The sequence below is a fragment of the Catharus ustulatus genome, chromosome 4 (genome assembly GCF_009819885.2).
Source record: "Catharus ustulatus isolate bCatUst1 chromosome 4, bCatUst1.pri.v2, whole genome shotgun sequence".
Lineage (NCBI taxonomy): Eukaryota > Metazoa > Chordata > Aves > Passeriformes > Turdidae > Catharus > Catharus ustulatus.
In genome coordinates, this window is record NC_046224.1 from 54943139 (window position 1) to 54968390 (window position 25252).

A 25252-nucleotide genomic window follows, 5' to 3' on the forward strand; every position below is an offset into this window, starting at 1 on the left:
AAAATTTCCAAAACTTTTGGTAATACTTGACTTTTTTAATATTAGTATTTGGTTAAATAGTATTATATAATGAATGTTGGGAGTGAGTATATTAAAAATTTAGAAAGCCAGTTTGCTTAACCAATTTTAATCAAAACTTCCAAGAATATGTTTACACTGCTGTTAAAAACCTTTAGCAGATGTAATGCTAAGGACTTAGCTTAAGAATGTTAAATACAGTTATCTGGAGTGTTTGTGATTATGCCAAATAATCCTGTCATTCTGGCTGAAGGGAGGGATGGAAGGATTGGCAAATTCCTTATGTGGGAACAGAAGTGGATGGAAGAAGAATTGGGAACATGAAACCCTGTCAGTTGCTGTACAGAGCTAGATACAGGTCCTTTGAAAGAAGTGAGATCTGACAACAGCAATGGATGTGGTGCTCCACTCCTGGGAATGTCTGAGCACGTTAGACTGGCCTGTGCCAAGAAGGCAGACCTGAGTATTGTTGTAACAGCCAACTAAACCAGAGGCTACCATTCGTAGAAATGAAAGCACTTGGATCTGAGAGGAAAATAAATATGGTGAGATGGATGCCAGGTCACAGGATGCTGTACCTTCACTAGGGAAATGTGTGCAGCAAAGTCACAGTGCAGAATTTCTAGCTAAAATATCTGTGGAAACTGTTCTGGACCAAGGAGATTCTGACTGAGAATGGGAACATCTGTAGAGTCCCTGATAGTTGCTTAAATACGGGTGTAGTCTGTGAGTACTTGAATAATACAGCACACCGTTGGTCAGAAACCTCCGTGACTGTTGGAGGTACTGGTAAATTTTTGGACTAGAAGCTCTGTGGAACCCTTGACTTGGGAGTGTGGAAACATCGCTTCCAAATTTGTTTCACCTAATAAATGCCAGCTTTACTATATGTTGGTGGAGCTTGTAGTATTGCAGTCTGCATAGGATCTTTTTTAATGCTGTCAAATGGAACTGTCAAAATCTGGGAAAATGCTGCTGCTCAGAGGCACTTGCCTTTTACTGAACATGTTCACATGATTTGTGTCTGCAAAGCTGCAGAAAGCCACCATCTCAGTAGTCACATGCAAAAATGTGTCTTTTAAAATTATACACAATTGGTGCACTCTCCTTTCCTTCAAGGCAAATCTGAGCAAAATATCCTAATGAATTAAATGCATTATTTTATTTCTCCTCTGCCACCCCTTTGAAGTCTCTGGGGAGCAGAGTAACAGCAACACCCTGTAAGCACACCTGCAGGGATAGGTTTGTATCTCCCACCCATGTCCATGTCTTCTTCATGTCCATGGATGGTTTTAATTTATGGCAATGGAGAATACAAACCTCTCTTTATGTAGTAAATTAATGCTGATGGATGATGTCTGCTTAGCTCTCATGGATTTCAAAATAGTAACTCAAAAGTATGCAAGTCTTCAGCAGTTTTTCATTAATTTCATAAATTCTCAATACTCTATCTGAATCAGTTCATTTAATTTTATCTTGTGTATGAATGCCTGTGCTCAAGTCATTCCGATGGGTGTATGGGTGAATTTAAGCATGTCTTGAAGTATAAGGTGCTCTAGGGGGGTGTCCAGCTTTCTATAGTCTGCTATTTTTGTTTTAAAGTTTTCAGAAAAGTATCTTTTACAACTAGCCCAGCAGTCCAGCTGAGAGAAGGTGGAACAAAGTAGAAAATTCATCATTTGATAAAATATCTATTTTCACCTTCGCTAGATATAGTTACGTTACTGGTGTTGCAGGTAGCTGACATAAGGAATTGATCAGATAATGTCTAATCCCCTCGTTATGGGGATTAAGCAGGCCTTTAATATTTGCATTGGAGATCTCTTTGGTCTGTCAGACTGTTGTACTATTTATAAACCTCTAATATAATTGCAATACAGTTGTCATTTAATTAATATTAGCCTCAATTGCTTTTCTTCTCTTGACACTCTCTAAGGGTTTTGTCTAAGTTGTTTGATTTTATAGTTTGACGTTTCACTGTGAAAGTTATTTGAGTATTGGATTGTCAACCTAGTGAATTTGTCATAAAATGGGTGGGCCTTTTGTTCACATGCCCAAGGTTTGTTTTTTTTTTATAGTCCAAAATACTCCAATTCTCTTAAACAAGCAGAATATGGTCCTTTGCACTAAAGCCAAAGTTTTGCATGTCAATCAGTAGAACTGTTTTGGCTGCTCTGTTTAATCAAGCATAAGTTGCAGTGTGAATAGCAGTAATGCCCTTTTTAAGGGAAGATGGCATCAAACACATTGTCCAGATCGGATCTTTGCTTACCAAGAGATACCTCCACTTGTGCAATTAGTATCCATTGGCTTTGATTGGCTGCAGCCTGTTTCCCAGCCTCTCCTGTCTGGCAGCCTGCTTTAAGAGTTTTACTCATCTGTTAGGTCTATTTACCTCAGCTGAACTGCTGTCTGTAGAGCTTTTAGCCATGTTTTCTCTGCTTTTTCAGTGCTCAGATTACCTGTGTAGTCTTTAAGGATGACTCAAGGAGCCTGTATTCCAGGATTTAGATGAATTCTATAGAAGAATTCTCAGCAGCACCACATAGGATAGATGAATTATGTCATTTCCTCGTAGAAGTTGATAGAAATATAGGAAACATGAGAGGTAGGGGAAGGAATTTAGGATTTCAGATTGACTCCTTGCCAGTGTGACTGAATAGCCTGTTAGTGTTGTTGGAGGTGTCTCACACTGTAGATTCTTTTAAGTCATTGTAAGGCTAGTGTAGAACAATGACTTTGTGTTTAAAATGTAATAGAAACATTTAGTTTTTCTGGCTAATGAGAAGTAAGACACAAATAGTAATTGGTTCCTTGTCATGGTAAAATTTCAAATACTTTTTCAGCTGAGGAAGCAGAAGCAGGTATCTGCAGCTTTTCAGCAGTGATTGACTGGAAAAATTTGCAATATATTTTTCATCTTGAAATTCTGAATAGTTTTGAGTTGCTGAGGGAGATGGCATGAAATTAAGTAAGTCTGCAGCCTCACTGACTCCAGTAACAGAGGAGTTTGTGCTTTCCAGAAAATGAACAAAGAAGAAATAATGCCCAAATCCCTGCAAAGATAAAAGAAAAAGAGGGGAGAGCAATGCCTAGTAATGATGTGGCTGTCAAGAGAAAGGAATTTAGGGAAGGTGACGTTTATCTCTGTGTGTACTTCTAAGGATAAAGCCACACTGTGGTTTTGCTCTATGTAAGCTTGCAAAGTAGGATTAATGGGACTTACACAATGCCTATGCCTTCATCTCTGAACAGCAGAAAATGTAATCAGAGATTGCAAGGAGGACATAGGAAAACTAAGGGAATGAGACAGGTTTGGGGGCTTTTCTGTGTGAGATAATTTTGGGTGGGTTTCCTCCTTGCCAACCAACCAACATAAGGGAACAAAGAATGAACGAACACAGACTTTGTCCATTCATAATTACTGACAAATTTCACAAAACTGCAAGTCCTATCTACCACTTATTGGGCAGTTGTGAATACAAGAAATTAAAGTGGTTTGAGGAGCTGACCAATATGCCAAACTTTCTGCTTTCCCTTGTTGATAAGTCTGAATCTGAACTAGCTGAAATACCACAGGGTATCTTCCCTCAGGGGAAGGCATGCACTGTCTACACAGTGAAGGTGATAAATGCAGAAATGAGAAAATTTACTACTTGGCATCCTGAGAACTCAGTGAACGGAAGGCAGGAATTCAGTGGGTCATGGATTTTGCATGGAAATCTAAAATAATACAAAAGGAAAATGTCCTTTGGAGGCCAGTGGAGGGAAGAACAGGTTGTGGAAGACAAGGGATGGTTTAACAAACAGTTGATAATTCATTGAAAAAAAACAAGAGCAAGTGGGCTCCTGAAAGATTCCTTTTGCTTGAAGAACATGGAGATGATTCCATGTCATCACAATGTATTAAATAATACTAAAGGATAGTTGCATTATTAATATAGCTGCATAAATATAAGCAGACCTTGCTAGTAATTTTTTAGATCCTGTACACAAATGCTTACCAATGTAATATTTGATCACTTTCTGCATACAAATAGATCAAGAGTAGTTGAACTTCTAAGCAGATTATGTAGGCTTCCTGTTTCATCTTCTTGGAAACCTGTGCTTTGAACAATATATATTATTCTAGGTACTGGGGGAATGTGGAAATTTGATGGCAAGAGGAAATGGTTGATGTAATTCAGCTGTAGATGAAATCCTACATAGGCATTAACTATCAAGATCTGGAACAGCTAATCATCAGGTAATGTCTTGACTGTGACTCAGTCTATTGAATGAAAGGGTTTAGGAAGATGAAGGATGATATGCTTCCCCAGAGAGACACCAATCACAAACTAATCAAAGTATCCTGGGAAGCATCTAGCCAAGCAGAAATTAAATCTTCACTGGACTTTTCCAATTACACAGTACTAGTCCAGGTGTTCATGTTGCTGAAACATCTTTATTTCTGAAGGAAAATAAAGACAGGAATCGTCAGGATCATGGGATGTTTACAGGCTGTGACAGTTGCTGTCAGGAGGCAGGAGGAACATTCTGTTCCACACTGCCTGAGGTGTGGATGCCAATGTCTTAGGATGAAAGGGATGCAGAAAAAATTAGTAGATTTGTCTTTCTAGATGTCTTTATAGGTTAATACTCACCTAACCTTGCAATCTTAGAGTTTTTGGAGGCCTCCAGGTAGCCTGATGCAAATCTACCCTTTGCTGTTTGTCAGGATGCCTCCTCAGTGGGCAGTGGAAGAAGAGTGGGCTCCAAGAGAGGGGAAAAAAGAGGCATTTGTGGCAGCGTTGGGAGAAGACAAGACAGTGTGTGCTGGCAAACTTATATGACTGCTAAACCCATGGGTGTCTGTCATGATAAGTAGATATGGAGCCAGTGGTACTGGTGTAGATGAAGTGCCTGTGTGTTTTTGGCATGATTGAGAAGAAAAGAAAAACAAGTGGGAGTGCTCCAAATGAGAGCTTCAGCACATACCTTAGTTCTTGCTCCTTTATAATGGAAGGAGCTGCCCAGTATGATGGAATCCTTCATGTTTTAGAGAACACTAGTGGTAAAGTATTACTGTTTGATGATTTTAAGAAATCCCCCTTTTGAATGTTGTCAGTGAGAGCAGCAGTCCATAAGACAACATGCTTAAGCTTGTGCTTGGATTATTTGGCTTAACAGGTTTTCAGCTCAGTTTCAATTGTTTTTTTTTTAAATTGGGCATTTATTGTTTGTTGGATTTTCTCTCTTTTCTCAAACATAGTTTGGTCATTCTGTGTAGACAGATCCTTGATGCCTGGAGACATTATAACCTTCCTGACAAAGCCACAGCTTGAATTGTTTATTTAGGGGAGTTCAATGGATGAAATACAGTTTTCTTAGCTGCCAAGTGTTGTGGTTGTGGATGTGGGCATGTGAGCTCTGCTTGAAATTTCTGGCACCCACACAGGCTCGAATCATGCACTCTGCTGCCATGTTCTAACCTCTGAGAAGCAATGTTTTGGTGCATGAAGATGCTTGGGAGAGGGTCAAGGGCCATCTGGACAGAGCCATCTCTCATAGACCCAGAATTTCTAAGTTTTTTTGTTTCCAACACTTTACAGAGAGGAGCTGATTTTCTTGTTGGAAGCAAGTGTTTGTGATACTGTGTCACTGCATAAGAATGGTTTCACACGCAAAGACTTCCAAAGCCTGTTGGTAAAATAAAAAAATAGCTTTATGATTTCACACTAGGCTGGATGTGTTGTTTTGAAGGTTCTTCTGTGTATGCTATTTTCAATGTTTCTTTGAAGTATCAGGTTTGTTGCCATTAATAAGGAGACTGGACTATTCATTGGACTATGCTTTGAGGTAGTTTGTTGTTTTGTTTTGTTTTTTTTAAGATGCCTGGGTAGTCTCATTCGTGTTCAGAGTAATTTGGCTTTAGGAGCATATTTTCTTCTAAGATGGAATGAGAAGTGATTCTGATGTCTTTTGCCTTTTCTGTGAACAGTCATAGTCTGCCTGTTGGGAACATGAGGATGTGTTAAGTTAACAGTTCATTGCCATTGTGTGATACTCAGGCATTGCTGTACTGTATTTTTTCTTGTCACATGTGGTTGTTCTCAGAAACTTGAAATGTATGGGGAAAGGGAAAGGATTTAATATTTGAATATTTCAGTTTAGTGTCATGGCCTGTAATGCATAGGAGGTGATATGTATGACTGGATGATTGTCTTGTCTTGCCTAGATTCAAGATTTGTGAGTCCCTGGTAAAGATTTAGATAGAATTATTTCATCTACTTCCTTCTGGAAGAGCTTATTTTGGGGAGAGGAAAGAAACACAGTGCTGAGCTTTCATGACTCTTTTTGAGTCACATGCTCAGTGTGTAGGGGGTTGATCCTGGCTGGACTCCAGGCACCCGCCTCCCGAAACCACTCTCTCACTCCCCTCCACAGCTGTATGGGGCAGAAAAAATATAACAAAGGATTAGTGAGTTGAGATAAGGGCTGGGAGAGCTCTTTGGATGCTTATATCTCACAAGATAATTTATATTTAATAACATAATTATAGCTAATATTTTTGCATTTCAGAAACCCCATTGTTGTTGCTATGCCCATCACTTATTTTTTGTCATCAGTTCCAAGACTTTACTTTTTTTACATGCTGATGAAGTAATAAGAAAGAGCTGCAAGTTAAGAAAAATAAAGTAGAAATGAAAATAAAAGGAGTAATGCTAATTAATATAGGTAATTAAAAATAAAAAATAAATAAAACAAAAAGTCTTGTACTTTTAGATATTTTTAAATTGTCTACAAACTGCAGTCTATTTAAACAGAACAGATAAATCTCTCTGAGAAAGTACAATTGATTTGCATCTCCAAATCAATGATTAGGAAATTAGACCTCTAACATGTAATCTGGAATTTGAAAGTTGTAACCTACTCCTGTTATTTCATTATTATGCTTACTTGATGAGCCTTTACTGTGTCCTCAGCAATAGAGACAGACATCTGATTTTCTGTACCTAGCAGTTATGTTACTCAGCCTTTAGAGTTTGCATAATGTAATTCCTTTAATGGATCCATTAAAAAAACAGGCAGAATGGTTTGCTGTGAGGATGTTTTATGTAAGTCTTAAATAGTGAATAGGAATTTTAGTGAGCAATCCAGTAGGAGCTGTGTCAGCATGCTGTTGTAAAACCTGGTGCTCCTGGGGTGCAGAAAAAGCACCAAGGCCATGGTGTGACAACACCAATCCTAGTGACATCCGTCTGTCATTTGATCATTTGAGACTTGATCCTGTTTTTGTTGGGGGATAAAAAGAAAAGACAGTCATGGAAAGTCAGTTACTGTACAATAAAGTTCAGATACTTTAATATGCTTCAGCAGTAATGATAAAAACTAGGATAATCAAGATTCAAATCCAAAATGTTTAAATAACCGTGTGGGGTGATGAAAAATCAAAGGACTGTGATAACAAATAACATGTGGCTTCAGTGATCACCCTTCACCATGCAACATTCCTCTTCAAGAAACTAATTATGTATTAATGCCACTGACGCTGCTCTTACAGCTCCATTTTCCTGTGCACCCTGAGCTGTGTTGCAGGCAGTCACCTTTCCTGGTGTCACCTGAGACACATCTCTTCTGCCATCCCAGTAGCTATCTGTACTCCATATTGCTTCAACATCCTTCACCTTTCTACTTATGTGTGCTTTTTTGGGTACTCTGTGGGGTTTTTTCCTCGAAGTTTTTTCTTCTTATATCCAAGAGTCCTGCAGATGTGTTTAGAATATTCTTGCAGCTGAATGAGTTTTTTCATCTTGAAATGTAGTTCTCTTTAAGAAAATGTAACAGTTCTATGAGCAGTGTGCCAACACTTTTATACAAAATCATTGTGTTTTTGTTGTTTTGTTTTGTTTTTTCCCTCTGAAGCGGTGTGTGTATTTGAAGGCAGAACCTACTTTGAAGGACAAAGAGAAACTGTGTATTCAAGCTCAGGGGACTGTGTTCTGTTTGAGTGCAAGGTAAGAATACTCTTGATGGAATAAAAATGCTTGTGTGTTAGAAATATCAAAGTCATGCTGAAAGAAACTTTTGAAATATGGACAGGTGTACCTTAGGAAGTGACAGAAAAGGCATCTAATAGGTCCTGTGTTTATTTTGTCTGAGTTCTACATCAAATTTTTGCAAATAGATTTACTTTGCATAGCTGCAAGCTTTGATGATACAGCTTGACAATCAAGCAGCATTCTCTCTTCCCTAGGTACTGTCCCACCATCAGTAATGAAACAGCAGCAGATTACTTTATGTTTCCATCTGCAGTGTTATTGTTCAGAATTATCTGCTCAGGTGTAAGACATACACGGATGTGGTGGAAGCATAGTTTGGAATTCATGATCATTCTTAGAGGAAAAGCTAGAGGAAAAAGGAAAAAAAGAGATGGTACAGCAGGTATCTGGTATTTCTAGTGATGGAAATGAGTAGGGTTGGGGTTTTCATTTGTAAAGAGAACATACCTGATGCTGAGTCAGTCTTACCCTGCTGCATGAATTGAGCTGCTCTTCAGGGCACAAATACACTTTAATGGCAAAATATACCCCAGGGACAGCTGTGGGTTAAGAATTACAGTGAGCTTCTGCAGTGAGTTGTGTGTTGTCTGTCCAGGGGAGGGATGGGGAAAAATCCTGTCTGGTTAGAGAGCTGCAGGCTCTGGGCTGGAGTTGAAAACCTGAACACACATTTCTAGGGCAGAGAAAAAGAGGCAAGCAACTCCTTACTATGCAGCTGTCCATCAGACCAGTTTCTGGGAATCTCAAACATTTTCATACAGTTGTTAAAAAGTGTATCTTACAAAGAAGAACTGTGAGCTCTTGTCTAACTGCTATTGATTTTAATATTTATGAGCTTAATTCCTGCAGTAGGGCTTTGAAACCCTTTTGAGAATGGCAAGGAGAAGCTGACCAGAAATAATTTTGGATTCAACTGTAGGCTTTTTAGGGTTGTGAGATTGTATTTTTAATATGGCACCCAGGACATGAATTCTATGATTTGTTTCTATGATTAGTCAATGGATATAATTAACAATGATCAAAAGTTACGTGACATTGCCTTGTGTTCCGTGCAGCTGGAAATTATGATACTGTATTAAAAAACAAAGCCTCTGTTGGCTGGGCTAATCTGTGTTTTGTTGATTAGACTTGTTTTCTGGTAGGCTGCCTCACTGTCTTGGTAGAAATAATAAGCAGCAACTTTGGCTGATTGAAATTTTTCTTTTTCAAGGACTGAAGTACACACAGTTTCTGCTGAACAGCCTCATGAATGATAATTCAGAGCATACAATCCATATACTGTAAACTTTGTTCATCAGTTAGGAGTTCGTAGATGGGCATTATTTTATTACTTCCAGAGTTCTCATAAAAGGATATAATTAATGATTTCAAGTCAAGAGGTATTAATAGGAATGGCACAGGTACTGGTTTCATGCTTGAAGGCTTATAATGATGTTATCAAGGCAATGTATGGAATTTTTTCATTTTGTCTGGATGTAATTAAAAGTGTCATGTTTTGTTTTTATTGGCTGCTGCAGTCGTGCATGCTATAGGCATGCACTTCTCTGAATATTATAAGTAAGTGAATGAAAAATTATCTTCCAAATTAGAATTTATAAAAGATTAAAATGAAATCCAGGCTTCTATCAAAGGTTATGGGATCGCTGGGTTTTGTTTGTTCTGGTGTACAGCACATCTCTGTCTGGTTTGCTTTATTGTATTGTAAGATTAGGGCTGGTTTCTCTGTCAAGATTGTTTAAGGTAAAGTTCGAATAGTAACTTTGATATTGGCTATTGTGTACATGTTCATCTTTATATTTCGTGCTTAAAGAGGATTTAAAATTAAATACTAGACTACTACTACTACTACTAATAATAATAGTACACAGATATGTATAATGGCATATGCATTATTTTAGATGCTTTTCTTGCATGCAGAAATGCTGGGTCTTTAGTTCATTGAGGTCTTATTTTAACCATGTCTCTTATTTTATGGCAGATGCCTCTGAGGAACGTGCTGTTTGCCTTGTTTTGTTTCTTTGCCCTATCATGACTAGATCACTGCAAGACACATTGTTGATGGCCTGAAGGAGCCTATGGTACACCCATAGTAGCCAGGTTGCTAAGACAAGTATTTTGTGTGGCCATACTGCAGTGGTTTCATGTGACCTGCCCTGAGTACCTGAAGATGCTAAGATACCATCTTGTGCTGTTGTATACTTACAGATACCTGATCCAAACTTAGCTGAGAAACCCTCTCTTCCCTAACAGGGACTCAGTGCCAGCTTCTTTCAGTGTTACTGCCACAGCAGTGAGATCAGAGGTGTTCAAGTTTGATTTTACTTGCTGTATATGTAACAAACTACTTTAGAACATTCATTATGGGGACCCTTGACTCTGGAATCCACTACCTCAGTTTTTGAGAAATAATTGTAACTCTTTCAGGCATAATGTGAAGAGAAACTTCTGAGGCAAGTTAGTTGACACCTAGGGTAAGAGAAGAATGAGAGTTGCTGCCACACTTCTGATTGCTTGAAAAGATTTGAATATTGGAGAGTTCCTGATGCTATGTTGTCCTCTCAAATGGTTTTTGAAGATACATGGAGTTTGGCCTAGGCATGAGTTTTTTGTACATTATAATGCTGAAACTCCACAAAAGTTATAACTTCCTTTTCCACTAAAGTTATAACTTATTTTATTTCCTATTTCACAGTATTAATCAATTACCTCAATTTAACAGGACCACAAAATGCAGCGAATTCCGAAAGATATCTGTCCAGCTTTGAACTGCCCAGAATCTCAACAGATCCCCTTATCTCACAGCTGCTGCAAAGTCTGTAAAGGTAAGGTAATAGCAGGATATAGATAAGCTCAGTGTAATTTTTTATTCTTATAGATTACAAATAGACTCTTTTTTTGATAATTTTGAATAGGACACTAATTTTGAATGATGATCACTATAGATCTTGGGAAACTGAATAGGTAACAACTGCACTGTAACACCTGAAAACTGTTTGTAAAATGTTTAGTAATGTGAATTCTGTGAAACAAGTTTTTGTGTTTTATGCCAGCCAAAAATGGGTGGAAAGTCTGAGACATCGTGTATATAATTGGTGTTTTTTCTACCCTTCACCCACTTCAGTGTCCAAATTAAATATATTGGAGAAATATTCACGAATGCCAGTATCTTTCTGGGGTGCTTTGAGATATCTCTTTCAGACACCTGTTTGTGCTATGCAGTCATTCAAGTACTCGGGTAACTTGTTCACCTCTCTGGGGTTGTAGTCTACATCTATAAGCAGAAACTTTGGGAATTATTTTTGTGTTCTTTACACCTTTGTGTGCTACACCCAGTCTGATCCCTTCCAAAGGAGAGAGATATAGGAAGTGCTCTGAGTCCTTGGCCCACCCTTTTGATCTGGAATAACACCAGTATCTTCAAAGCTATTAGCATTTGCATCTTCAAGTGACTACATCTATTTCTTCTATAGCTAAATAAGATAAATTGATACCTGGCATGAGGGAATGTGTTGAGCTCTTGGACTGATTTTAGGTATACATCAGCCAAGATTGCAGCTATGCCTATTTCTGTGCTACTCAGCACAAGCATGAAGGATATGATTAATGACATCAAGCACAGGGATAAGAAAGTAGAAGAGAAGAATTTAAGAGAAGATAGGTCTTCAAGTCTGTCACAGTCCAAAAGGATTTTTTAATGATAATTTTCTATAAAGTCTTCAGTAGCTTAGACAAAAGGATTCTATGTTTCTTGTGCATGGTATAGCTAGAAAATGTTAATATATGTCAGTTGAGTGCTTTCTGAATATTTTCAACCCTCCCAGAGCTATGCTAGCTTGGCTTCTCATGAGGTGAGGAGCTTATTCTTTAAACAAGAAGCTGCTCTAATTTATTATTCAGTAGCATGTATTTTGTTTATTAATACAGCTGCTGTATGAGTGTTGAGAATCTTAATAATAATCAGTATGAAAGCCCTCATGCTTTCTGGATGACATGCATCTTTGTAGTTAATGTCAAAATCTGATACAATCCTATACAGGCCAGGAAATCCAGAAATAAGCCTCTTGCTTTTCCATGAACATAGGATTCAATGAGAAAGGCAGCAAAAAGGCAAAAAGCAGATGTTACCATGGCCAGAGGTTGCTCTTGATGCACATGCTTCTACTGTCCTCAAGGTGTATTTGAGACCCTCTAGCACAGTTAAAGTGGAGAATATTTTGCTCCTTTATGTCCCATGTTAGATTCCATCACTGTGGGTGGTGAGTGATAATATCTAAGTAAAATTACCTAAGCATACCTTTATATTAGAGAAACAGCCCATAGCAGGAGGAAGAAATACATTATCCTGTCATATCAGAATAGGTTTGTGATGTTTCTATCATAACCATATCACTGGATCTCAGTACTAAAAGATTTTGTCTTTATGGGATCTTCTGCTTCCTTGTCTTCTTCTGCTTCATTCCTGTAGCTGTACACTGCTCCTGAGCTGTCCAAGTTCAATAGACTTCTTCGACCTGACCTCCAATCAGCTCTGCTGCCACTGCCCTGCTTGGGGTCCTTGTTCAACTAGGCTTCTGTGAGGTCAGGGTTAGAAGCTCTTTCACAGTGAAATATAAGCAGAAACCAGGTGGAATGATAAAACTAATAATCTTTACCTCCAAAAAATACATTTTTGCTATTTTGCAAGAGGCTTGTGTTCCACCTGATGCCAACCTACATTCTGGAGGTGTTACTGTTACACCAGTCCTGGTCCCCTGAGCCTGGCCCACATTCCCAAAGGTCTCCTGTGGTTTTGGAAGGAGAAAGTATTATTGGAAAACACTACTGCTACTTGATCAATTAATGCTTCAGTGAAAGAAGGAAACGTGAAACAAATAAAATTAATGAGAAAGCAGGGAGGGAGACAAGCTCCACACCTTTGTATACAGATCTGGAAACTGTGGAAGCTTTAAGTCAGTTTCTGGAATGAGGTAATGCTGCTCAACAACATAAAATTATTAAATTTCATGAGAGTAAACAAAAGAAATTTGAAAAGAAACCTACTGAGTTGAAAGGTTCAAACTGAATTTTCCAGCCTGGAAAAGAACTTCATAGTCTTAAAAATTTATAATTAGGGTGCAATGGAAAATGGCCGTAAAAATGGAAAAGAAAAAAATAAGGAAATAGGAAATAGGGATAGCTAACAGGTGAGATTTGAAGATAAAATTATCTGTAATGGAAAGAATTATGCAATAAAGGAAGGGTTATTCAGTTTGTGGAGGAGGAGAAGAGATAAAGGGAGAGTAAAGCAAAACAAGTCAATGTGAATCAAAGACTTTTGGTTAAATACAGAAGGATTTTATAAATACACCTGGGAACTAAAAGTGCTAAAAGTAAAATCACTAGTAAATGAGATGCTGAGTGTCTAAGCTGTTAAGCTCATTTATAAATGTGCAAACAAACAACAAAAAGAAAATGACAAGAACTATATAATTAAGACATGTCCTGTAAAAGTAATTAACAATGACAAGGAGACAGTAAGGGGATTTAAGCAAGCCTCCTATCCAGCAGCTTCAGATCAGTGCTATAACCTGAAATTGAATTGAAGACCTAGAGACAGTCTGTTCGGGTGGCCTTTACTACTGCTCTCATCCATTTCATGCTTGGTACAATTTATTTTTCTGTATCTCCCAGACAATAGAAAGGTATACTTTGACCTAACTGAGAAAAAGATAGGACTGTCTTTGACAGGTATGTTTTGTAATCCCTGGATTCTTTTTAACCCTCAATGATGCTTGTTTCTGTACAGGCCATGACTTTTGCACGGAAGGACATAAGTGTATGGAGCATTCTGTCTGCCGAAACCTGGAGGACAGAGCTGTCTGTAGCTGCCGAGATGGCTTCCGAGCCCTTCGAGAGGACAATGCCTACTGTGAAGGTGATGCCTTGTGCACAGGCTCTGCACTTCTGTATAAATTGCTGTGGGATGAACCTATAGACTCATAAACTGTGAAAGGCATAGATGTATTCAATACCATCAATTAGATGCGTGGCATGTTGATCAACTAAAATAATCTCTCCGATTAAGTTCTTTAAAAGAAAATAAAAAAATCTGATCGGCTTGGAGGTGACCAGTTAATACGGCTGAGGGAGGTGACCAGTTAATATGGCTGAGGACTTGAATTAGAAACATGCTTCCAGAGGAAAGATTTTCCTTTTTTTTCCATGGTATTTAGATACTTAGGCAATCTAAATTCAACCATTTGAAAAACATATTAGTGTAACATTAAGTGTCTCTTTTCACTGGTGCATGTTTTCTCTCCCCAGGAAGTTAGAAATGCTATAGACTAGATTCTAGTATTGCTAATCACACTGAGTAAAGATTAATTATTTGAGTTGCTCTATTGGTATCAGGGAGCAACAAGCTATTTAATCAGAACAGAATCATCTATACAGTCTAGCATCATCAGGTGAAAGGAGCCCATCCCCACTCCAGCAGTGGAAGCCAAAATCCTCTGCACAGTCTCTTTGTGTTTGTGCTAACTGTTGCTCTGCCTCATGAAAACCCTGTTTCTGCAAACACATAATACCAGTGTGCTGTCAGGCCATTCCTACCATAAAGCATAAAGCCTAAGTGCTGGCAGAAGGATGGACTTTAACTAATAGGCAGTTCTGTTCAGATTGAATTGAAAGTCAAGCATTTGTGGGTAGATCTAGTTTAAGGTACTCTGCAGTCCCACCTAATGCATGTTTTATTCTCTGGTGATGCACAATAAATGGGATAAATTGAGGCCTTTAAAGATTGTTCCTTTGGCTGAACTCTTCCAAAGTTAATGCCTGCATCTAGCTTGAGTTAGTAGTTGCATTAACGTCAATGGGAATGCTCATCTGTAGACTTACATTTGAGAATTTGTGTCTGTTTTCGGTAAAGGAGCATATAATTAATTCAGATTCATATACATCTCTACTTAATTTTTATGGTAAGCCTTCTGATGTAAGCTGGTTGTGAAAAGCAGAACTAAAAATCCTACAGAAACAAATCCCTTGCTCCTCATCATGTTCCTGGAGGTATGTGACATCAGGACCTGCTGTGTAACTTGTAGCATCAATCACTTTTTATCCCATAGTCTCTGGAGACTGCTGTGGCTTAGGCTGTGGATCTGTGTTCCTGGGAACTCATCAGCCATTCCCTGTTTGAGGGAGTGACTGGAGCAATGGAGTTATGGTGAATTTAGGGGCTTTAAGAGTTGGTTTTTTTCCCCTGAAACTCTATTGTCACTCTGCCGAATGAAAGCAAAAAAACAAATTACAGTAATTTCACGAATACAAGCCGCACCAATTTGACCAAAATTTTGGTGGAAACCCGGAAGTGCGGCTAATATTCCGGGGCGGCTAATCTATTAACAAAATTCTAAAAGCTGCCAACACGGAAGTGAGAGCCCGCGGCAGCCCCAAGCCAAGCTGGAGCCCGGCCGGCCCCGGCAGAGGTGGGAAAGCCTGGCAGAGGTGGGGCCAGCAGTGTGGGGGCGGGCGGCAGAGCCTGAGCCAGCAGGGCGGGGCAGGGAGGGCGGCAGAGCCCGGGCCAGCAGGGCGGGGGAGCCCGGGAGAACTGGGGCTAGCAGTGCAGGGGAGCATGGCAGAAGCAGGAAGGCCGGCGGGTGGGGCTGCCTGGCAGCGGGGGAAGCCCAGCAGAATCGGGGCCAGCAGCGTGGGGGAACCTGGCGGTGCGGGGGCCTGCAGTGCCGGCCAGGGCGAGGAAACGCGGCGGCGGTGCAGACGGGAGGGGGCGGCCGGCGAGCCTGGTGGCGGCGGCGGCAGCCCTGCCGGCGGGGCGAGCGAAAGCGGCGCTCGCGAAAGCGCCGCCCGGCGAGCGAAAGCGCCGCCGCTCGCCGCGAAAGCGCCGCCGCGAGCCGCGAACCGCGAGCCGCGAAAGCGCCGCCGCGAGCCGCGAACCGCGAGCCGCGAAAGCGCCGCCGCGAGCCGCGAACCGCGAAAGCGCCGCCGCGAGCCGCGAACCGCGAGCCGCGAAAGCGCCGCCGCGAGCCGCGAGCCGCGAGCCGCGAACCGTGAGCCGCGAGCCGCGAGCCGCGAGCTGCGAGCCGCGAACCGTGAGCCGCGAGCCGCGAGCCGCGAGCCGCGAGCCGCGAGCCACGAGCCGCGAGCCGCGAAAGCGCCGCGGGGCGGGCGCGGCGCGGGGCGGGCGCGGCGCTCGCGAGGCGCGGCGTGGGGCGAGCGAAAGCGGCAGCGGGGCGGACGGCGAGCCCGGCGGCGGCAGCCCTGCCAGCCGGGCGAGCGAACGCGGCAGCGGGGCGGTGCTGACGGGAGAGGGGGGCCAGCGAGCCCGGCGGCGGCGGCAGCACCACCCGGCCAGCCCCGCCGAGCCGTGGTGCTGAGCTGGGCCACCCGGCCCCGTCGGCAACCATGAGCGGGCCGAGCCTGCCTGGCCCCGCCCCGAGCCAGTAAAGCCCGCTATGCCGCGATCCTCTTACTAATTGGCCAATTTGTGAAAGCTGCGCACGGATTCTCGCGACGAACGAAAGTGCGGCTAATATTCGGGGTGCGGCTTATCTATTGACAAAGACAGCAACATTGTCGAGGCACCGGGGGTGCGGCTTATAATCCGTGCGGCTTGTATTCGTGAAACTACTGTACACTTCTTAGTGATCTCCATGTCTCTCACATTAGTCTGTGGCTTTGTGTGTAACTTGCCGGGCATGCCATAAGCAGAAAACAAGATAAGAAACTTTTTTATAGCCATTGAGGGTGAAATGCTTGGTGAGGACACAGTAGATTATCATATGAGAGGCTGATGCATTCTTATTATAAGAAGATTTACCAGTTTGTGCAGTACCTGATTTCAATATGATGATTTTTTGAGAAGATTTCTTAGCCCAATTGTTTCTGTATGGGCAAATTGCATTGGTTCTGGGTGGTAATTATGAATCTGCTTAACTTCTTTCAGAGAACATGCATAAGTGAATAAAAGATTGGGATGTGTCAGTTACATCAAAATAATAATTTTGCTTATTACATTTGAAGGCATTAGATTGTCACTTAAAAATGTTCCTGACCCAGGAACACTTGCTCATGTTGAAGGTAATGGGAATAAGTTACACTAGGCAGATGGGCCCACATGAGAAAAGCTCAGGAAGTTGGGTCACTTCCCAAGAGGTTCTCCCTGCCAGAGGCGAAGCTGCCTCAGGAAAACCAGCCTGGCATTGCTGCTGGTTCTATGCTGTAGCTGCAGTGTTGGCTTGACCCAGTTGGTACATGGGTCCAGACCTGACCTTGGCTGTCCATCCCTGACTGACTGTGAGGGTCATCTTCTGGGAGGATGGGAAATAAGGCTACAAATTAAAACTTTAGGATTGTTTTTGTTGAAGGGACAGGGGACTGAAATACCCATGTTTCTGCAGAGTTGTGCTTTTATTACTGTATCCCTTTTCTAGTTCAAATGTCTCTTTGAGCAGAGGATTTTATTTCTGGAAGGAGACTCTTTATATATTAAACTAACAAACAGCAAAAAGCACAATAGCAATAGTGTACTACCAAGTCTTTTCAGAGTCCTATGCCTCTTCTTGAAAGACTGAAATGGTCCCAACCTCCCTTTCTCAGTGGATACCCTTTCTTCACTCTGCTGTTATTCAGTCTTTAATTGCAAGCAATGCCAGGTATAGAAATGTCCAGTTAACACAAAGCCTTTCAGAAAAGGTTTTTTGTAATGGCTGGAGCCCATAGATATGAGAGCTGTTTCTATGTTTGCACTGTACAAACTTCAGGTATACTGCAAAACTGGATGTCATTGGCTTTATGTTAGAGCCAAGTTTCACTAAATACATTCCTGATTTGTGCTCCAGCACTATCAAAATTGAAAGAAAAAACAGAAATAATGATGCTCCCATTTGCAGAATTTCTCCTTAAGGAGAAGAGCAACAATAAAAACACTTCAAGGCTGGTTTCAATGTGGGTCTGGAAAAGCTGCATAAATTTTACCTGAGTGATGGAAGAGTTTGGCTTCTGTCCTAGAATGAACCAGTGCTTTTCCAAAGCTGTGTGGTGTCTCTAGATACTTCTATGATGGATAACTTTCTGTTATATTATAATAATATGTATTAATATTTACATCACATTTAGCTTTCCCTCATAGCACTCTGCAAAGCAATACTTAAAGAATTGGTATTTCTTCATTTACAAGCTGGAAGCCTTATTCCAAATACTTTTAAATCTATTTTCTGCCTCAGGCTATTATACAGTTTGAGATACTTTGTGGGCAGGTTGTGTAATATGGATTATGCTGTGCTGCCCAGGTGTAGGTGTTTTTAATACAGCATCCTACCTAACATCAGTAGCTTACTACAACAGGTGTTCTGGTGAAGTGTAGTTAGTTTTTCCCAAAGCCACATCTGCAGTACTCTCAAATTGAAGATTACCCTCTGGAATGTATTTCAAAGTGTGTTCAATACCCACTGCTTTTATGATGTTGGTTATGCTGAAAAGGCTTTTCGGGATAAAGGTTGTGACTTTTGGCCACCAAGCTAATCTGATGCATCTAGAGGAGCATATTTCAGCTATCTCTGTGCAAAATCTGATTTCAGTTCAGAAGTACTGCCAAGGATTGCTGAATAGAGAACAGAGGAAGCTCAAGAAAGCAGACAGGAGAATACAGTAATTTTTGTGGAGACCAAGACAGAACATGACCTGAGAAAACTGCATTATTTACTTATCAAGAGGATTTTGCCTGATGCAGAGGCTATTTTACATCACATATCTATCTTGGATGTGATAGATTTAAATTTCTTCTCAGCAGCTTGTGTGGTGCTGTGGCTTAGGTTTGTGATGTCATTCTCAGTAATGAAAACAAGAGTACAGTGTGGTTGTTTCTCAGAGATTGGGCATCAGTCTGCTGGTGGTAGCTGGAGAGTGGCTACCTTTGAGTCCTATTCTTCCCTATCCCCCTTCACTTACTATATGGTCTTTATATCAACTCATGAGTTTTCTCTCACTTTCGTTCTTTTTGTTAATCTCTCCATCCCATTGAAGGGTGGAGCAAGAAAGGAGCTGCTGGGTGCTAAATTGCTGACAAGGGTCAGCCTCTACCCTTCACAAATGTATGTTATGGGTGTGTGGACCATAATGTTTATTTTTTGACATTTGGATATTTAGTTGCACTATTTACACATTATACAACATAGTTAACTTAGAACAATTTTTTTGTGAAACAGTTTTCCGTTTATATTCTAATTTATTCTTTTTCCTCCATAACTTTCTAGTTTCTCTGCTGTTGTCATGTTTGTCCCAGTTTCAAGTGCAGCAGATGAAATTAGACCAAAGACTGAATGACTTTGTCTGGATTTGAGAATTACATCAGCTTCACTGATGATTGTCCCTCGAGGGGAGAAGGTTTTCAGTTGAGAAATCTGCTTTTGAATAAGCTGGCTTGATTTGAATCATTGTCAGTGGAGGGAAGTAAGCAGTCTTAGAGGAGAAATTACCTCTTTCCAGAGATTTCTGGAGCATGTCAGAAATGGTACTTGGTTAGACCTTATCAGGTGTCCCTTAGCTCATGGTTGTATGTTATTATTCTGTTTGGAAAGATTTACTAATTTATCCCTGTGTATGCTTAAAAATACTCATGCATTATTTAACTCTCTTCCCCAACAATATGAATATTGCACTTCTTCACTTACCTAATTAGTACAATCTGTTGTTAATCTTCTTGTTAATCTTGTTGGTTTTAATTACTGGACTACAAAAATAAAGTGCATTTTCAAAATTAATCTGTCTTCCACCAATTGTAGTGAAGAGAAGAAATCTTATAAAGGATAAATAGTTATAATCAAATGGCAGTGGGATGTGTGTTGCATCATACAGTTATTGACAGCACATTTTTTCTTAAATTAAATGTAATATTGGGAGAGTGTCAGTAAGAGACTTTCATAATAAACCCCAGAGTGTTATAATATATTCTATTAAGTCCTCTGGGTCTTTAATAGGCAGTACTGAGCTATTTGCTAGCTTTGCTTTCTTCATGATATGCACCTTTTTTTTTTTTTTGAGTAAGAGTCCTGCTTAAAAGCTCTACAATACTGTCAGCTTTGTGAACCTGGGAAGGCTACTCAAATTTCCCTCTTTAAAAAAAAAGTATTTATTGGAAGTGAAAAGTGACAATAGTATCACATATAGCTAAGAAATAAAGATTTCCATCTCCATCAGTTGGCAGTTTGCTTGAATCATTTGGAGTTGGGTTGGGAAATCAATCAAGCAGAAAGGAGGGCAGAATGTTATTTCCAAATTTCTACTAAAAACTAACTAAATAGTATTAATATCAAAATGAAATATTAAATAGTACTAATATATTATCAATTATTGATATATTTCTTCATCAAAGCACTGTCATGTTTCCATCATTATGTTATGAGAAATCTTAATATGAAGAATTAGAAAAGCAGTTTTAATGTGTCAGAGCAGGACCAATCAGTCTTGTCTGCACTAGCTTTAATTGAGGAAAATAATAAGGTTTAATCCTAACTTAAAGTGCACAGGCAGTATCCCTGACACCCCAGTTCATAAATTGTCGTTCATACTGAGGTACAGATTGTGCCACGGCTTGTAGCAGTGGGATAATTTGTATGTGTACAAATTGTGGGTTGTGATTCAGTGATACTGGATTTTATTTACCTCTACATTAATTATGATTGGAATGATTCTATCATCCATCCATAGCCAGGACTGAAAATTATGTTACTACAATTAAGAAAAAAAAAAAACAGCTGAAAATAATCATATGAAGAGAGCTTCTTTTAAACTTTGCTACTAGTATCTGCTAAGAAGAGGTTTTATTGCACTGAGAGCAGCCCTTTTCCACTAGCAGTAAAAACATAGGATGTAATTCGTCTTCAGATGAGGAATTAAGGTGGAAGTTTCCATACAAATTAAGTAGACACGCAAGCAAAAGAGTAAAGAAAATAAAACCTTAGTTTTGTTCTTATTTTACTTTTGGTCCAGTTTTCACTGTTAGCTGAGAGGCGACTACTGAAAAAATTAAGTGCTTTCACTGTGGGAAACGTATCCACAGCTAAATGGCTGGGTTTCTTTTGTAACTTTTAAAACCTCAGTCTAAAAGAGCGACTCGTCTTAACAATGCATAAAGGTGGGTTCCCAAGAGTTGTAACAAGACAGAAATGCCTTGCATTAAGGCAAACTGAATTTAAAATAAATATTCTTTCACAAGGAGTGCAGAGCAATAGCAGCCACAGTGTTTGTATCTGTTGTGGTACCTCTAACTAGTTTGGCACAGTTTGAGAGGCAGCTGAGTTGTGGTATCAGCACTTTCCTGTAAAAGAGGCAGTAATCTGCCAGGTAGTTAGCAAGAATATGCTGCATGGTGTAGACCCAAATACAGTCTAACCACACATGGGAGCCTTACCACTGCTTACAGGTACTGTCTTCACTGTCTTCCAGTGGGAGTTTTGAAATACATTGGTGCAGTACAATCTGTGGCATGTCTTCCTGAGAATTCCAATAGATATTATTTGTAGTCTCTGTATAAAAATATGAATGCTCCTTATTACCCTTTTAAAATAGGGGAAAACAAAAACATGATGAGTGGCAATTCTTGACATTCACAGTTCAAAATTATGAGAAGCTGTCATATTTAAATGAAAAAAGAAAAATATTATTTTGCAATTCTCATTTAAAGACCTATTTCTAACTAACAGAGAAGGGGATTGGATCATGAGCTGGAGTGTCAGTAAGTTGTTCTGGTTTTTGGAATTGACTAATTAGTCATATACAGCATCCTTTTTATTCTCAGTATGCAACTGTGTCAGACTAGTTATTTGGAACCTAAGGAAAGACCCCCCGGGATGCTTTCATGTCTGACAATTAACTATGTATAATTACTTGTTTCATCACAGATACACTACTATATGAATTAATTATAAGATATTGAATAGCAAGAAGATGCAGTTTGCCAAGTAAAATATTCTATGATGGCAGACAATATTTGTTTTCAAATTTTTTCCTGAGATATATATTTTAAAAACTACATAATATGTGTGGAGTCCAGTGATGTTTTCACAAGACCAAGATAAATTTCTTTAAACTACAATTTCTTCTAAGAGTCTTGCATTCTCAAGCTGTTGAACAATATCTCCTACTGCATGTTTTAACAAGGACAGTTTTATCTCAACAGTCTGTCTTCCTTTCCAAAAACTGGGGCAAGATGAAATAAAAGCAACTCTTTGTACTGTTAAAAATGATATTTCTGAAATGCTGTAATGTTGTATTGTGTCCTTGCAAAGCTATATAGAACTTTTGTCAAGGAACATAGTCCTTAAGTTTAGACCTTGATTTTATTTCAAGTGTTTTTTTCCTGATGACCTCCTCATAGGCTGCAGGTGATGGACAGAGAAATCATGAACTTAAGCAATGATCAGAGATTTAAAATAGCTTGAAGGAAAAGCACCAAGATGTGTCCAACATGTGTTGTCTGTGCAGTTTAGTTATGGACTACAAAAGAACATGCCCTGTGTGAAGAACCAATAGTTAAAAATTATTTTTAGTCTAGTACTTTATCAGTCTAATCAAGGCATAACAACATCTTATTAGTTTACTTACGAGAGTGCTAACTAATACTTATAATCCAACTCATCCAGTTTCTCTACAGGTCTGTTAATAATTCAATAAAAATCAGTATACACTAGTAACTGCCCAATTCTTCTTACTCTCCCTACGTGTTGCTACGTGAGTTGTTAGCGCCCATTTTCTTTTTTGGGACCAGTATGGTAGGGATAATGGAAGGTTATTTTACTCTTTTCTACTTGGTGTGTATGCTTGAGGTAATTTTTGTATGCTTTAACTCAGGAAGAGGGGTATGTTCTTATAGTTGATTCACAGGGCTAGATTGACTGTGATTCCTTAGGTTTTAGTGCTTTTCTCTTTGGGGGAGGCGAGACACGCAGGTCTGGAAAGAGAGACAAAAATAAAAGTAATAAAACTCCCCAAGAGCAGAAAACAATTTTGGATGTAGATTGTATACATTTTACCTCTTGATGAATTTGCTTTTGGAGCCAGGCTTTTTACTGGCTGTTGGTAGCACCAAAGGAACAGGGTGTAAAGAGAAGAAGAAGTTGAAAATTATCTACAGAAGATAGGAGTGATAACAACTATGGTGGTGCTGTCACCTGGAATAAATATTGTGGGACACCATGAAAAAATACACAATTTTGACTGAAGTTGATGGTTACATCCTTTGTGGAATATGTCAGTTGCAAAAACTGCTGCAGTGGATTTGATAGAGCAAAGCAAAACAAAAGTGCAATGATTTTTTTGTGACTGACTGGAGGTAACAGCAGTAGTTAAACCATAGGCTTGACAGGTGATGCAGAGTCTAGAAATAGTAGTGGGAGGAGGAGGAGGAGCAAGGGCTGTGCCAGAGCCCCAAGATATTTTGTCATCTCAGACAGCATGTGAGAAAGAGTTTACACAAAAAGAGACACATAGAAGACAGTGTTATGGAAACCAAAACACACAAGATATTGAAACCAGGCTGTAGGTTAAAATGAAGGGAAGCTGAAAAGAGTAGGAGCTTAGAAATACGGTCAAGGAAGTGTGAGAGACCCTATTGGGAATATTTTTATTAGAGCAATGAGCCAGGAAGTTTTAGTGTACTAAGCATTTGAGCAGTTGGGAAGGTAGTTTGTTTGGTGGTGGAAATAAAAAAGCACAATACTTTCACAGCTGGGTAAGCTGGTGGGAACTTGCTTCAAAGTTATGTTCTGTTCTTTTTCTTTTAAGCTGATGGGTGAAGGGATAGATTGAGTACAGGGGAGACAAAGTGAGCCAGATCTGAAGACAAGGACTAAGCTTAGGTAGAAAGTGGCTGTGGGAGGAAAACATCAGAGAAACTTGATGTCAGAGGTAGAAAGTGAGAAAAGTAGGACTTGGATCTGGAGGGATGACAAAGTAAATGGGCAGAATTTCTTTTCCTTTGTTTCAGGTGCAGAACAGGTTCTGTTTGTTCTAAAGGTTTTAAATCCTCATGTACCTTTTTAAGGATATTGATTGCTGTGATTGGTCACTGTTCATTTTCGTAACCCTTAATTGAGTAGCATCTGCTGATTTTGTGATGCCCTTTTTCTAGGTCAGGGCCCAGAGAAGAGTCTCAATCTTTCCCTGCTTGTCTTTCTGTATGAGTCAGGTTGGGTAGTGATAAAGCTAAGGGCCTGAAAGACCTATGTTGTGATCATTGTTGCTGGGATCCATCCTTGGGATTCTCAGTAGAGAGGCCCAGGATTCACAGGAATAGAGGGTGGAGACACCAGCAGAGCCCTCAGACCAGGGTGGAGTTGTGCTGATGAAGTTGTGTGAGAGGTGAAAACACATTAACGTCTTGAACAGGTAAGTGTGGTGCTTGATATTTATAGGCTGTGAAGACATACTGTTTTATTCACATGAAGCCCTTGGGGATTTTATTTGTTTCATTTTAAATTGTAGGTCTAATCTACTCTGCTCTTGTGTTCAGGGTAATTTTTAATGTATTTAAGAAATAATTTTTTTAAAGAAATAAATTTTTTCATGTTCCTGTTCCCCTTCTTCCTGGGTAATTAATGTTATTTGTTGCAAAAAACCTGCAAGAGTTTTAGCACTTCCCTTAAAATTCAATAGTGTCTAACACCAGTGATCTCCCTGGCTGCCATGCACCTCTCTAAGTGTGGCCAGGGAGATCGCTGGTGTTAGACACTATCGAGTTTTAAGGGAAATTACTGGAGGCAGGACACTATCCATAAAGAATCCTCAATTCTGGGAGTAGCCTCTCCTCATAACAACCCATAATTACTGACTTAGTAACAGGCTCATTTGTTCTGGCAAGCTTTTGTTGTGGATAAAGGCTGTGATGTATAGGGAGGCCTAAGGAGAGGCTTTGTTTGTTAGTCTGAGGCTTTGGTCAACAATGATTTATAGATTGCAGGTCAAGTTTTCATCTTATTAATGGGATTGTAAAGCATAGCTGGGAATTTTACTCTGGGGAAGCAAACTCATTAGGGTGCAGGAGGAAGGGATACAGAGAAACTTTTCTTCGGTTATATATTTTGCATAAATTTTGTTTGAGTGCTTGGGGGAATAAAGAAAAGCAGGTTTTTCAGGGTTTTTTCCCCGTTTTTGATGTTTTTGCAAGTATAAATAAATCATTGAAGTGCAGATTCCAAACACTT

The 25252-nt window shown here is 39.8% G+C and overlaps 1 protein-coding gene across 1 annotated transcript in view; it reads left to right on the forward strand.

Annotated features, from left to right (window-relative positions):
* The window catches only part of NELL2 (neural EGFL like 2), a 140594-nt gene that overhangs the window by 47316 nt on the left and 68026 nt on the right, over positions 1–25252 (forward strand). The window contains exons 10-12 of the mRNA XM_033057442.1: positions 7924–8015; positions 10780–10882; positions 13846–13974. Of these exons, the coding sequence (XP_032913333.1) occupies positions 7924–8015; positions 10780–10882; positions 13846–13974 (324 nt within the window). The remainder of the gene's footprint in view (positions 1–7923; positions 8016–10779; positions 10883–13845; positions 13975–25252) is intronic.